Source organism: Acinonyx jubatus, chromosome B2 (assembly GCF_027475565.1).
Source record: "Acinonyx jubatus isolate Ajub_Pintada_27869175 chromosome B2, VMU_Ajub_asm_v1.0, whole genome shotgun sequence".
Lineage (NCBI taxonomy): Eukaryota > Metazoa > Chordata > Mammalia > Carnivora > Felidae > Acinonyx > Acinonyx jubatus.
Genome location: NC_069385.1, coordinates 128671438 through 128684101, shown reverse-complemented (window position 1 = coordinate 128684101; position 12664 = coordinate 128671438). Strand labels below are relative to the sequence as shown.

Below are 12664 nucleotides of genomic sequence, written 5' to 3'. Positions count from 1 at the left end.
GGGGAAGAGGGAGAGAGGGAAAGAAAGACTCTTAACCGGACACAGGGCTCGATCCCACAACCCTGGGATTATGACCTGAGCCGAAATTAAGGGTCAGACACTCAACCAGCTGAGCCACTCAGGTGTCCCACTATCTCTTCAAATTTAAATTTGAGTGCCACGTTGTTAGGGCTGCTCAAAGTTTTAAAGAGTGGTATTTAATTCAGAATTCTACTTAAAGAGCAATCCAGACTCTCTGTCTTTATTGTAACACCTCTGAATTGTGTACACATAGGATGCAAAGATGATACATTCTAATTTGTTCCTGAATTGCTCACCTTGTGAAGAAGAAAGCCTGAATCCCCCAGATGTGCAAAGAACCTCTCAGCTGGTCTCCAAACTTCACAGTCTTCTGGCTCTGGTCATAGGACTTCTTACACGTCAGGTAATTTAAAAAATTCATATTTTTTATTGGGGAAGGAAGAAATATAGAAGTTGGACTAAACCAAAGAAGCAATATAAAGCGTTGGAGTTAAGTCATGGGAGAAAAAAATGGAAGACAAAATTCAGACCTCCTCCTGCTTCTTTTTATCTTTCTTTAACACCTAATTCCCACAAGTAAAATAATATAATCAGATACAAGATAAAGGCACCAGAGAAAACCTTTTATTTGGTACTTCTTACATGTCATGGAAACTCTATCAGAGTGATAGTCTTGTTCTCTGGTTCAGTTGGTTCCTAGTGATTAGTGAGTGTTCCCATCATGGAGCTGTTTGCCCAATCTAAAATTTAGCTTTTGGGCAGGGGGAGAGCAGTGGGGAGTTGTATACATTAGTGGAATGAAGAATGAAATTAGTGTAGGTGAGTTTAAATTCTGACTTCACCACTTTCTGGCTCTGTGACTTGGCCCAAGTGACTTTGCCTTTCTCAGCCTCAGTTTCTGCATTGTAAGTAGGGGAAATGGTACTTTCCCCATGCCCTGGGAGGTTACAAGCACTACATTTAATGAGAGATGAGAGTACAGAGCATGACATTTGATAGCTTCTCAAATGAGCTAGCTGTCTTTCTTCCTCTTCATTATTGTCCATTTCTTTGATCTTGGGTGTAGTCATCAGAGCCCAAATTGGGGGGCATGGTCTGTGATGTTCCTGATCCAACACAACCCTTATTTCTATTGTGTTTTAGCTAAAGTTTGTTGAATGCTAGCATTTATTTAATGCTAGACACTGAGCTGAGCATTTTATGCAGAGATCACAAAGTGGCAGCATGCAGACTATATCCACCTAACGTTTTGTTTTTATATATGTGACTCTGAATGTGGCACAGACTCTCCTTAGCTGCAAACTTTTCCAGCCTACTTTGTTCCTTCAAACATTTGCTTACTTACTGTAAGGCTTGGCTTTCCACCATGTCATTGGAGGCTGCTTCTCCACCACACCTCCCCATGAAGAGTGTGTCCTCATCCCTCTTGTTGGTGGATGTCATCCCACACCAAATATTATCTGTTTGCTTATTCTGTGTCTCCCACCCCCACCAGAGTGGAAGGCTTCAACATCAGAAACGTGGTATGTTGTATGCCCCGTATCTAATTCTGATGAAGCCCTTAATCAGCACTCAACAAATATTTGTTGACTTTCCAACCTGTCCTTGGAGGCATTTAAATTTACTGTCCCTGCCTTTCATGGGTTATCTCATCCAATCCTTATGTCAGTCTTTATATTCTCAGGCTTAAAAAAAAATGGAAACAAAACATGGAAAAACAAACTGGGACTTAGAACTGTAGGGTGTCTTGTCCAAAGTCTCACATAGGGTTAAGCGACAGAACTCAGATACAAACTCAGGCAGTCTGACTCATGCACACAGTTTTGGCCCTGAGGTTATACATACAAATACCTTCATTATAGGCACCTAGAGCTTCAGTATTGTTGGGGATGTCTGATTACTCTGCTGTTAGATATAGTAATTTGGCTGAAATTTGGATTTGTAAACTGACCGGGCTAGGCTAACAGGAGATGTTCACCTTATTATAGGTGAGTATTAACTTCCCAGAGATTATACCAATCTGTCCCAATAACCACTTACATACAAGTGTGAATCTATAAGAATTCTTTCTTATAACCCTTTATTAGGTGTCTTATGGATGAGTAATTGAGTTCAATATTATTTTATCTCTTTTGGTTTGATCAGGTATTATGGAATTTTGTGTGTGTGTGTGTGTGTGTGTGTGTGTGTGTGTGTGTGTGTGTTTTCTGTCCTTTTTGCTTTAATGAAAACTTTTTAATATAGCTTCTCAAACTATTACCCTTTAGGACATTACTACTACTGATGCTGAATATTTCAAAGATTGTGAGAAAATTAGTGATATAATGCTACAAAAACTGAAGCACTTCCATCTTAAAAAGAAAAATTTAGATAAAAAGGTACTGTATTTATCCTTTATTCTAAAACCTGTATCATTTTTGGTGAAAATAATAGTCAAAGAGAAAGGTAACATAAACTCTCCAAATTTTGATTTTTTTAAAAGAATCATTTTGGAGGACCAGATTAGTTTTACTATGGCCCTAACTAAGGAGATACATTGTTCAACATTTGGCTTGTTTTATAACTTAAGTTTGTATTACAAAATATTATTCATCTACCAAAAAAAGGTATGATTATTTTTTCTACTTTTGCATGGCACTACTGATTCTTTTTTTTTTTTAATGTTTATTTTTGAGACAGAGAGAGAATGAGCACAAGCCAGGGAGGGGCAGAGAGAGGGAGAGAGACACAGAATCCGAAGCAGGTTCCAGGCTCTGAGCTGTCAGCACAGAGCCCTATGTGAGGCTCAGACTCAAACCACGCGATTGTGACCTGAGCCGAAGTCAGATACTTAACCGACTGGGCCACTCAGGCGTCCCAGCACTACAGATTCCTGAAGAACAGTGTATTTTGATATCCCAATAGTGGTTTCAAACTTTATCACTTGGAATAGTGGATACATTGAAAACCAGTCATTTTATTTTTCAAGTGGCACAAGCATAAGGGAAGAGATTCCTGGAATTTCTTCAATTATTCTTTTCTTGGTATAGTGGTACAGCGATGGAGGGACAGATTAAGAGAGTAAGTGAAATGGGGAAGGTAATACCAGGATGTTAACTTCTGCCAGTTTTCATATGAGAAGAAAACAGAAGTGACAAGTTTATCAGCTAACGGAATAAAAATATACTCAAGTATGGGATCTTGGATTGTAGTAACAAACTCAGTCCTATATTATCAGGAAATTACTTCTCTGAACTGGTGTGGGTAGAAATTTATGCAGGTATTCTGGGGAGTCTCTTTGTCTTCTAGTTAACCTGTAGAGAAAAGGATCAAGGAATAACAGATATGCAGAGAAACAGATACATCCTCCATTTTTTAAGCCACCCTTCAAAAATAGGCCCCATTGATGGGGCACCTGGGCGGCTCCGTTGGGTAAGCGTCTGACTTCGGCTCAGGTCATGATCTCACGGTTTGTGAGCTCAAACCCCGCGTCGGGCTCTGTGCTGACAGCTCAGAGCCTACAGCCTGCTTCGGATTCTTTGTCTCCCTCTCTCTCTGCCCCTTCCCCACTTATGCTCTGTCTCTCTCTCTGTCTCTCAAAAATAAATAAATAAATAAATGTAAAAAAAAAAAAAAATAGGCCCCACTGAGGGTTGGAGCAGGATGTTACAAAAATACAATGTCAGATGTTTGTGTTATTTTGGTAAATTTACTGAAATATTGGCAGGTGAAATGATGTGGTGTCTGTGATTTGACTTAGTGAAGGGGAGGATTGGAGTGGGGAAGACATGGTTGGGGATATAAATGATACAAGATTGGCTGCTAACTGTCAATAGTCGAAGTTGGGTGATAATTAAATGAAGGTTCGTTCAAGTTTTTTCTCTATTTATATTGGAAATTGCTCATAATAATAATTCTGTGCTTCATAGTTTACCTCACTGATTTTTACAGAAGTTTGAATTTTGAAGATTAAGATTTATTGTTATTATACTGAAGGAACAAATTAACAAATAAGAAATGATTATAAATTACACCTAGGAAAAATTGGTAGTTTCTTTTTTTCCTCTAAAGAATTCTGATAGCCTGGTTGTAAAAACAACTGAATATTGGCATAAGCTCCCAGAGATTCCCAAGCCCACCCTCAGGTTCATTGATTGGTAGGACCCGTGGGACTCTGCATAGAGTCATACTCGAGGCTCGGTTTCACAGTGAGGGGATACAGAGCAAAGTCAGAGCCTGGAAAAGGTGCTCAGGGCAAAGTCTAGAGGAAAACAGATTCAAGCTGCCAAGAGTTCCTTCTCAGTGGAGTCACGCAAAATGCACTTCATTTTCCCAGCAATGAGCTGTGACAATATATGTGAAGTTTTTACCAGGGAAGCTCATTAGAGACCCAGCACGCAGGATTTTTATTGGGGGCTGCTCACATAAGCACCTCTGACTAGCACATACTAAAATTCCAGACCTTCCAGAAGGAAAGAGGTGTTCAGTAAACACTATATCTTTGTACAGATAGATGAGGCACAATGAGCTGTTCATATTATGGAACAATGGAAATCCTCCTGCAATCCAAGTTTCCAGTCCCCGAGGGAGCAATCTGACTAGCAGGCCTTTCTAAGGAGAGCAGTCTCAGATCTGCTGTGTGATCGCTTTTCTGTACATGAGCTGTAAAAACAGTAGATCTTTGGAGACCAGGGATTAGATGGTGCATGATTTGATGATTTTATTATAAATGTTATAGAATGTAGTTTTATTTTGTCTTCTTTTCTGAAATGTAAAATGCTTTTCTTCTTAGCTACTGAAACATAAAGACAGAATCACAGCTTTTAGAGGGTTGATTACTAATGAAAAAGCATTTCAAGATCGAGTTACTGAGGTGAGTGTAATATTTACTGTGCACTGTCCTTAACAAAATACAATTTCAGATATTTATGTTCTTCTGGGAAATGTGTTGAAATCCTCCCAGCTGTATGTTCTATACATCTATGATTCTAGCCATTGAAGATCTCTTTGATTGTTAAACTTATAAAGTATTTATTGTCAAATTTTCCAAGGAATGTGGAAGTGTTGGAAGTGAGCACAAATGTATGTAATCTCAGGTTACAGGCTTTGATTCAGATGAAACCAAGAATGTTGGAGATGTACCTATCTTACTGGGAGCCAAACAGAATAAGTACCACAGTCTGAATGAAGAGCTTGATTGCTTGGTAAGAAAGATCTTTTGTTGGTTTGCTATCCTTTTTATCCATAGCACCATTTTATGGACAAGTTTAAGAAACTATCAACCTTCGGGCCGTCTGAGTGGCTTTGTTGGTTAATTGTCCAACATCAGCTCAGGTCATGATCTCACCGTTCATGAGTTCAAGCCCTGCATAGGGCTCTGTGCTAACAGCTCCGAGCCTGGAGCCTGCTTTGGATTCTGTGTCTCTCTCAAAAATAAATAAACATTAAAAAAATTTTTGTAATTAAATAAATAAAGGATTCTTTGAATCAAACTTAAAAAAAACTATCAACCTTCAAAAACTTTGTTCATTAAAATGGTCTTACACTGGCACTGTGGCAGTATTATTTGACCACAAGAGTATAGAATTGAAGTTTGTACTTTCAGGTTTTGAAATTTTACATATTGTCCTACCTGATACTGTTTAAAGTAATCAGATTTATTTTTTCAAAATGCAGAAATAAAAAAACATGTGCTATTTTTCACAGCGATTGAAGCACATTTATATTTTTGCACATTATTTATTTTAGTAATCTCTACACCCAACGTGGGGCTCGAACTCACAGTCCTGAGATCAAGGGCTACATGCTTTTCTGACTGAGTCAGCCAGACACCCCACTACCATCATTTTTATATCAGTATATCAATAGCTGTTTATAACAACTATGATTTAGGAGTACTTTGGGAAATAGTTCTTATAGTTTACTTTAGATGCCATCTAAAGATGAAGGCATCACCACAGAAAAGAAGTAGTAATCATGTGACTTAAGGGAGGTGTTAGCTAATGTGGTGGAGATAATCATTTTGCAATATAGAAGTGTATCAAACGAATATGTTGTACACCTTAAACTTACACAGTATTATATGTCAGTTATATCTCAATAAAGCTAGAAAAAAATAAAGATAAAACATGAAAAATATGTTATGAGAAAGTGAAAATGTGAGATGCCTGGGTGGCTCAGTCAGTTAAGTGTCCAACTCTTGATTTCCGCTCAGGTCACAATCTCACAATTTGTGAGCTCAAGGCCCGAGTCAGGCTTTGCACTGACAGCATGGAGCCTGCTTGGGACTCTCTCTCTCTCTCTCTCTGTCTCTCTGCCTCTCCCCTGGTCACACTCACTCTCTCTCTCAAAAATAAATACATAAACTTAAAAAAAAAAAAGTGAAAATGTGATCTTGGTATCTAGATAGTTACAGAATTACAATCCAATTGGATTTTACTATAATGAAAAGGTGATTAATTAATGTAATTTGTTTTTTAATAGTGATTAATTAGAGAAGTCTATAATATTTCTAAATTATTAAAAATTGGCATTCTGCACTAAATTCATAGCATAACCATTCATCTTTAAGAGAGAAGAAAAAGTCCAATGGGCTCAAAAGTTTCTTGTAATTCATTAACTTTTTAATTTAATAAGTTATTATTGACTTCCCAGAAAAGGCTAAATAAAAGTTGTAGTCACTCTGGAGACAGAGAGCTAAATCAAACATGATGCCCACTTCTTTTTGTTTTAATTTAGTGTTTGTTTATTTTTGAGAGAGAGAGAGCATAAGCAAAGGAGGGAGGGCAGAGAGAGGAAGACACAGAATCTGAAGCAGGTTCTAGACCCTGAGCTGTCAGCACAAAGCCCAGTGCAGGGCTCGAACTTACAAACCATGAGATCGTGACCTGAGCCGAAGTTGGACACTTAACTGACTGAGCCACCCAGGCAACCCCCTGATGTCCACTTCTAACATAAATAACTATTCATAAGGGGTAATGGAGAATTTTTTTAAGTTTATTTATTTTGAGAGAGAGCACAGAGAGAGGCAGAGAGAGAGGGGGAGAGAAAGAATCCCAAGCAGGCTCCACACTGACAGGGCAGAGCCCAACATGGGGCTCAAACTCATGAACCATGAGATCATGACCTGAGCTGAAATCAAGAGTTGGGCGCTTCACTGACTGAGCCACCAAGGCGCCCCAAAGGAGAAATTTCTTAAAAAGTGATACAGTGACTAGCATCTGTCAGAGGCCATGTTTGTTGAATGAGGAGTTCAGAGGAGGACCAGATGCTGTCCAGGTGGGGGAGTCCTGGAACACCTCGTGAAGGAGAATGGCTGGTTATGTCCGACCATAGAGGGATGAGAGCGACCCTCAGTAAGTTCATTAGTAGTTTCTCTGCTTCAGCATAGAAGATACTGCGAGTGAACTTCATGTTCCCAGCAGTGGGAAGTTGGGAAGGAGAAAGAGCACACAACTGGAAGCATGTCAGATACATGATGTCATTTTTTTTTTTTTAACGTTTATTTATTTTTGAGACAGAGAGAGACAGAGCATGAATGGGGGAGGGTCAGAGAGAGAGGGAGACACAGAATCTGAAACAGGCTCCAGGTTCTGAGTTATCAGCACAGAGCCTGACACGGGGCTCGAACTCACAGACTGCGAGATCATGACCTGAGCCAAAGTCGGACGCTTAACTGACTGAGCCATCCAGGCGCCCCACGATGTCATTTTTAAAGTGTGCTGTGGCCTACTTGTGCAAACTGTGTCTCAGACCAAATAATTGATGAGGAAGGGACAACTCTTCACTGGAAAAGTAAGCTATTAAAAGCGGAAGAGAAGAGGCATCTTTTCCTAGCAATTCTAATGGCTGCTAAAACCCTACATTCAAGACTGAGGTGGGGTGCCTGGGTGGCTCAGTTGGTTGACCGTCCAACTTCAGCTCAGTTGATGATCTTGCAGTTCATGGGTTCAAGCCCCGCATCGGGCTCTGTGCTGACAGCTCAGAGCCTGGAGTCTGCTTCCAATTCTGTGTCTCCCTCTCTCTCTGCCTCTCCCCTGCTTATGCTGTCTCTCTTTCTCTCTCAAAAATAAATAAACATGAAAAAAATTTTTTAAAAGACTGAAGGGGAACTTTCAGTGAATGGGTCAGACTGACAACCACCTGAGCCTGCTGATTAATGTCAACCTCACTAAAGGGGAGACGCACATGCCTGTGCCCCGTGACGTGCCACAGGAAGGACACACACAGCAGCATCTATGAAGCCTTTTCAGCAAAACAGCTGGGTCCGAAAGCAGCTTTCTAGACCTAACTACCTTGACAGTAGATAAAGAGATGAATTAAATGACACCATGATAACAAATGCAGAATGTGAAAAACTCTCATCAGTCAACACTGGACACAGGGAAAGGAAGGAAGCGAAGGAATAACGATTATAGACTAAAGGAGTTTGGAGACAAGAAACTAATCAACCAAATGCAGTGAGTGTGTGACACCCATGTATACAGGTCCTGATTTGAACAAACCCACTATAAAAAGGTATTTGTGAGGGGCTCCCGGTAACAGCTCAGAGCCTGGAGCCTACTTCAGATTCTATGCCTCCCCCTGTCTCTACCCCTCCCCTGCTCACACTCTGTCTCTCTCTGTCTCTCAATAATAAATAAATGTTAAAAAAATTTTTTTAAATAAAAAAAAGGTATTTGTGAGATAGTAGCAGAAAAATCAACACAGTCTAGGTATAGTATTAAGAAGTTATTGTTAATTTTACTAAATGAAATAGTGATATCACTGTGTTTTTTAAAGCCCTGATCTGTTAGTGATACATATTGAAAAGTATGTGTGAATGAATTAATAGGATGTCTAGGTTTGCTTTAAAATACCCTAGGAATAGACACTTGGGTAGCTCAGTTGTTTAAGCGTCTGATTTCGGCTCAGGTCATGATCTCACGGTTTGTGAGTTTGAGCCCCACGTCAGGGTCTGCACTGGTGGTGCACAGCCTGCTTGGGATTCTCTTTCTCCCCCTCTCCCTCCACCCCTCCCCAACTTGTGTGCACATGTTATCTCTTTCTCAAAAATAAATAATAAACTTTAAAAGTAAACTAGGGGGGCCTGGGTGGCTCAGTTGGTTGGGAGTCCAACTTCGGCTCAGGTCATGATCTTGCCCATAAGTTCTAGTCCCAGGTCTGGCTCTGTGCTGACAGCTCAGAACCTGGGGCCTGTTTCAGATTCTGTGTCTCCCTCTCTCTCTTTGCACCTGCCCCACTGGCGCTCTCAAAAATAAATAAACATTAAAAAAAAGTTCTTAAATATTCCAGGGAAATGAAAAGCTGGCCAAGTTGGGGTGGTGGGAGGTTGAAAACGGATGAAAAAACAATGGAAAATGTTGAGAAGTTGTTGAAGTTAAGTGCTGGGAACATGGAGGTTCATTTATACTAGTCTCTCTACTTTTGTATGTGTTTGGAATTTTCCCAAATAAAGAGTTTTAGTTGTGTTCTTTGTTTTTGAAGTGCAGAAGTATGCTCCAAGAGGCTCATTTCTCATTCTCTAAGGAACTCTAGGCCAGCAAGACTTGGTCTGCTGGAGCTAAATTTGAGGCTCATACCTCCTCTCCTCCTTTGTCTTGTGCTTCTCTTGTGGCCCTTCTGACCCCTTGCTTTTGGTTCTTCTTCACAATTCTGATCCTCTTGTTGCTCGTTTCACCTCCTGACCTCTTCCATCTTGAGACAGCGTCCTTGACCCCAGCTTTGCCTACTGACTGGCTCTAGCACTGTGGTTGTTTAACTGTCAAGTACAAAATGTATCCTGATCCTAGAACCCCTTGATAAGGTACACCAAAGGTGGGGATTTAGTCAGAGGGAACAGACAGGTGTCTAGTTAACAGTGCTGAAGTTCAGGGGTGCCTGGGTGGTCCCAGTTGGTGAAGTTTCCTATCTGACTCTTGATTTTGGCTCAGGTCATGAGTTCAAGTTCATGAGATCAAACCCTGAATCAGGCTCTGCGCTGACTGTGCAGAGCCTGCTTGGGCTTCTCTGTCTTCCTCTCTCTCTCTCTCTGTCCCTCCCTCCCTCAAAATAAATAAATAAACATTTAAAAAAAAAACAGTGATGGGGCACCTGAGTGGCTCAGTTGGTTGAGAGCCCGACTTCGGCTCAGGTCATGATCTCATGGTTCGTGGGTTCGAGCCCCGCATGGGGCTCTGTGCTGACAGCTCAGAGCCTGGAGCCTGCTTCTGATTCTGTGTCTCTCTCTCTCTCTCTGCCCCTCCCCTACTTGTGCTCTGTCTCTCTCTCTCTCTCAAAAATAAATAAATATTAAAAAAAAAAACCAGTGATGAATTTTAGGGTTCAAGTTAGGCTAGTTGTAATGATTCTTCAGGGTTCTCCTAGATCCCATCTTCAGTAAAATAGGAATTTTTTTTTAATTTTATTTATTTTTAAGGAGGGGGAGGGGCAGAGGGCAAGGGAGAGAGAATCCCAAGCCTACTCCATGCTGTCAGCACAGAGCCCAAGGCAGGGCTTGATCTCACAAACCATGAAATCACGACCTGAGCCAAAATCAAGAGTCAGACACTTAACTGCCTGAGCCATTTTAGTGCCCCCAAAATCTTTTTATAAAAATAAAATACTTTTACACCAGTATTATAGAAGATATCCTTTTTTTTTTAAGTTTACTTATTTATTTTGAGAGAAAGTGTGAGCAGAGAGAGAGAATCCCAAGCAGGCTCTGTGCTCTCAGCACAACAGAGGGCTTAATCCCATCAACTGTGAGATTATGACTTGAGCCGAAATCAAGAGTCCAATGCTTAACTGAGCCACCTAGGTGCCCCTAGAAGATATCCTGTAACCATAATTATATAATAGTTGAAGACTAAAAACTGAAATACTATTCTAAAACATCCCACTTTACTGTAACACTCACTGTATTAAATGAAACGTTAATTTATTCTTTTGGTAGTCTTAAAAGTTAGAAGTTTATTTCTTCTCAAGGAAATGCTCAGAAAGTAGCAAATTCGCTTCATTTTCATATTCATCTCCTATAGTCCTAAAAATAAGGAAACAAATATTATATAAGGCATAAAACTACTGCTCTAGGAAAACTTTTCTAAGTAAGCCAAAAGAAAACGGTCACAACCCAATGTCATATGGTTCCTCTGAACTATTAAATATACCCACCAGTTCCTGGATTTGGATACAGTATTTCCTTGAGTAAACCTTACAGTTTGTGGGCCTCTCTGCCACTGAACCACCAACCTCCCGAGGAAGATTCTGGGCTCACTGGAACTCAGGTCACACAGATGGGCGGGCTATCCAGTTGGGCAGAACACTTGCTCCTCAGTTTCCACAGGAAGATATCGACCTTACCATCTGTTTCCTTGCCCTCTCCAGCACCCAGGGCATTCATGGGATACTCTGCTCCCTTTCCTCATCTTTCTGGTTTTGATTTTCCTAAATCCTATTGTGAAGCCAGTGCAAGAAGCAATACTTGCACGACAGATCCTGGTTGCAGGATATAACATCAGTCTGTTTGTTGACCAACCTAGAACTTAAGAACTCTTCCATCTCTGAAGAATTATCTGTGCAGCCCTGTCATTCCTCCCAGAGCAATCCACAGTAGAAAATCCATTTCACTTCTTGGTCAAATACACATATACCCCACGCACAGAAGAAACACTGGGTTTTTATTGTTCTGTTCTATTCCATTTTTGTGCATGTTGGTCATAAATTCATTTCACTGCTTAATGAGTCACAACCTGGATCATGATTATTAGCAGAAAGCTGCTGCTTGAAACATGTTGTCTTGGCCCTCCAAAAGGATTGCTTTTACCAGGTTGTGTTTCGTGTTATGCCCTTAGCAATCCTAGGAAACCTCTTTCTCTATTTGTTACAGAGAGATTATTGTTTCACTTAGTGCCACGTGGATGAGAACCTCCTTTGAGGCCTCAGGCCTACTAGGAAAAACTTCTCTTTAGAAACACGTGTGTTTTCATCACACGAATAATGCAAATCATGTAACTGGCCAGATGTCAGTTTTGCTTTAGCTGCCAGGAAGTTCAGTATCAAATGCATGGCTCTGTAGTGCAGGTTTTACCTGTCTTCATGTATGCATCTTGTTCTTCACTTGTTCTGTACATTCTGATTTAATTGCATTTAACTTATATTTTACTATATGTATTCAATCTCAAAACCATGTAAAGAATTGGGAAATCAATCAATCAGCCAGCCTTCAGATGTCCCAGTCTCCTAGGCCATTCATAACAATGACGGATATATTTACGGTCATGGTTAAACGTTATTTCTACCTTGACACACTTTCTCTGTAAGTTGACAGCAGCAGAGCATAAGACAATCCCATTTGAGGAAAAAGTGTTAGTGTAAGCAGAAAAAAAAAAATTTTTTTTTTTCTTAGGAAACCTGGAATTATGAACTATGTAGAACCAAATAGCTTGACTGTATTTCCAGGCCACTTGTACCTCTCATCATAGAAGGCTTCAGTGATCCTCGCAGAGGTGTGTGGGAGGCACAGCAATGGCCACCCAACACGGCAACAGAGATTTTGTGTCGCTTAATGAAATAAAAAATCTAGGCACTTACAGCAAAAGGGACTTGGTAGCTGTGATTAAATCAAGGAAACTTCTGTGGAGATAGATGATTAAATCAAGGTCCTTGGGATGTGGAGGTGGATTAT

The 12664-nt window shown here is 40.3% G+C and overlaps 1 protein-coding gene across 12 annotated transcripts in view; it reads left to right on the top strand.

Annotated features, from left to right (window-relative positions):
• The window catches only part of CAGE1 (cancer antigen 1), a 55138-nt gene that overhangs the window by 15681 nt on the left and 26793 nt on the right, over positions 1-12664 (top strand). For 11 of the 12 annotated variants that reach the window (XM_027040254.2, XM_053223132.1, XM_053223129.1 and 8 more), the window contains 4 exons: positions 275-424; positions 2289-2399; positions 4793-4873; positions 5097-5204. In XM_027040254.2, the coding sequence (XP_026896055.1) occupies positions 275-424; positions 2289-2399; positions 4793-4873; positions 5097-5204 (450 nt within the window). Of the gene's footprint in view, positions 1-274; positions 425-2288; positions 2400-4792; positions 4874-5096; positions 5205-8176; positions 8661-12664 lie in introns of those variants that run through there. The other variant, XM_053223135.1, reaches the window with a different exon arrangement.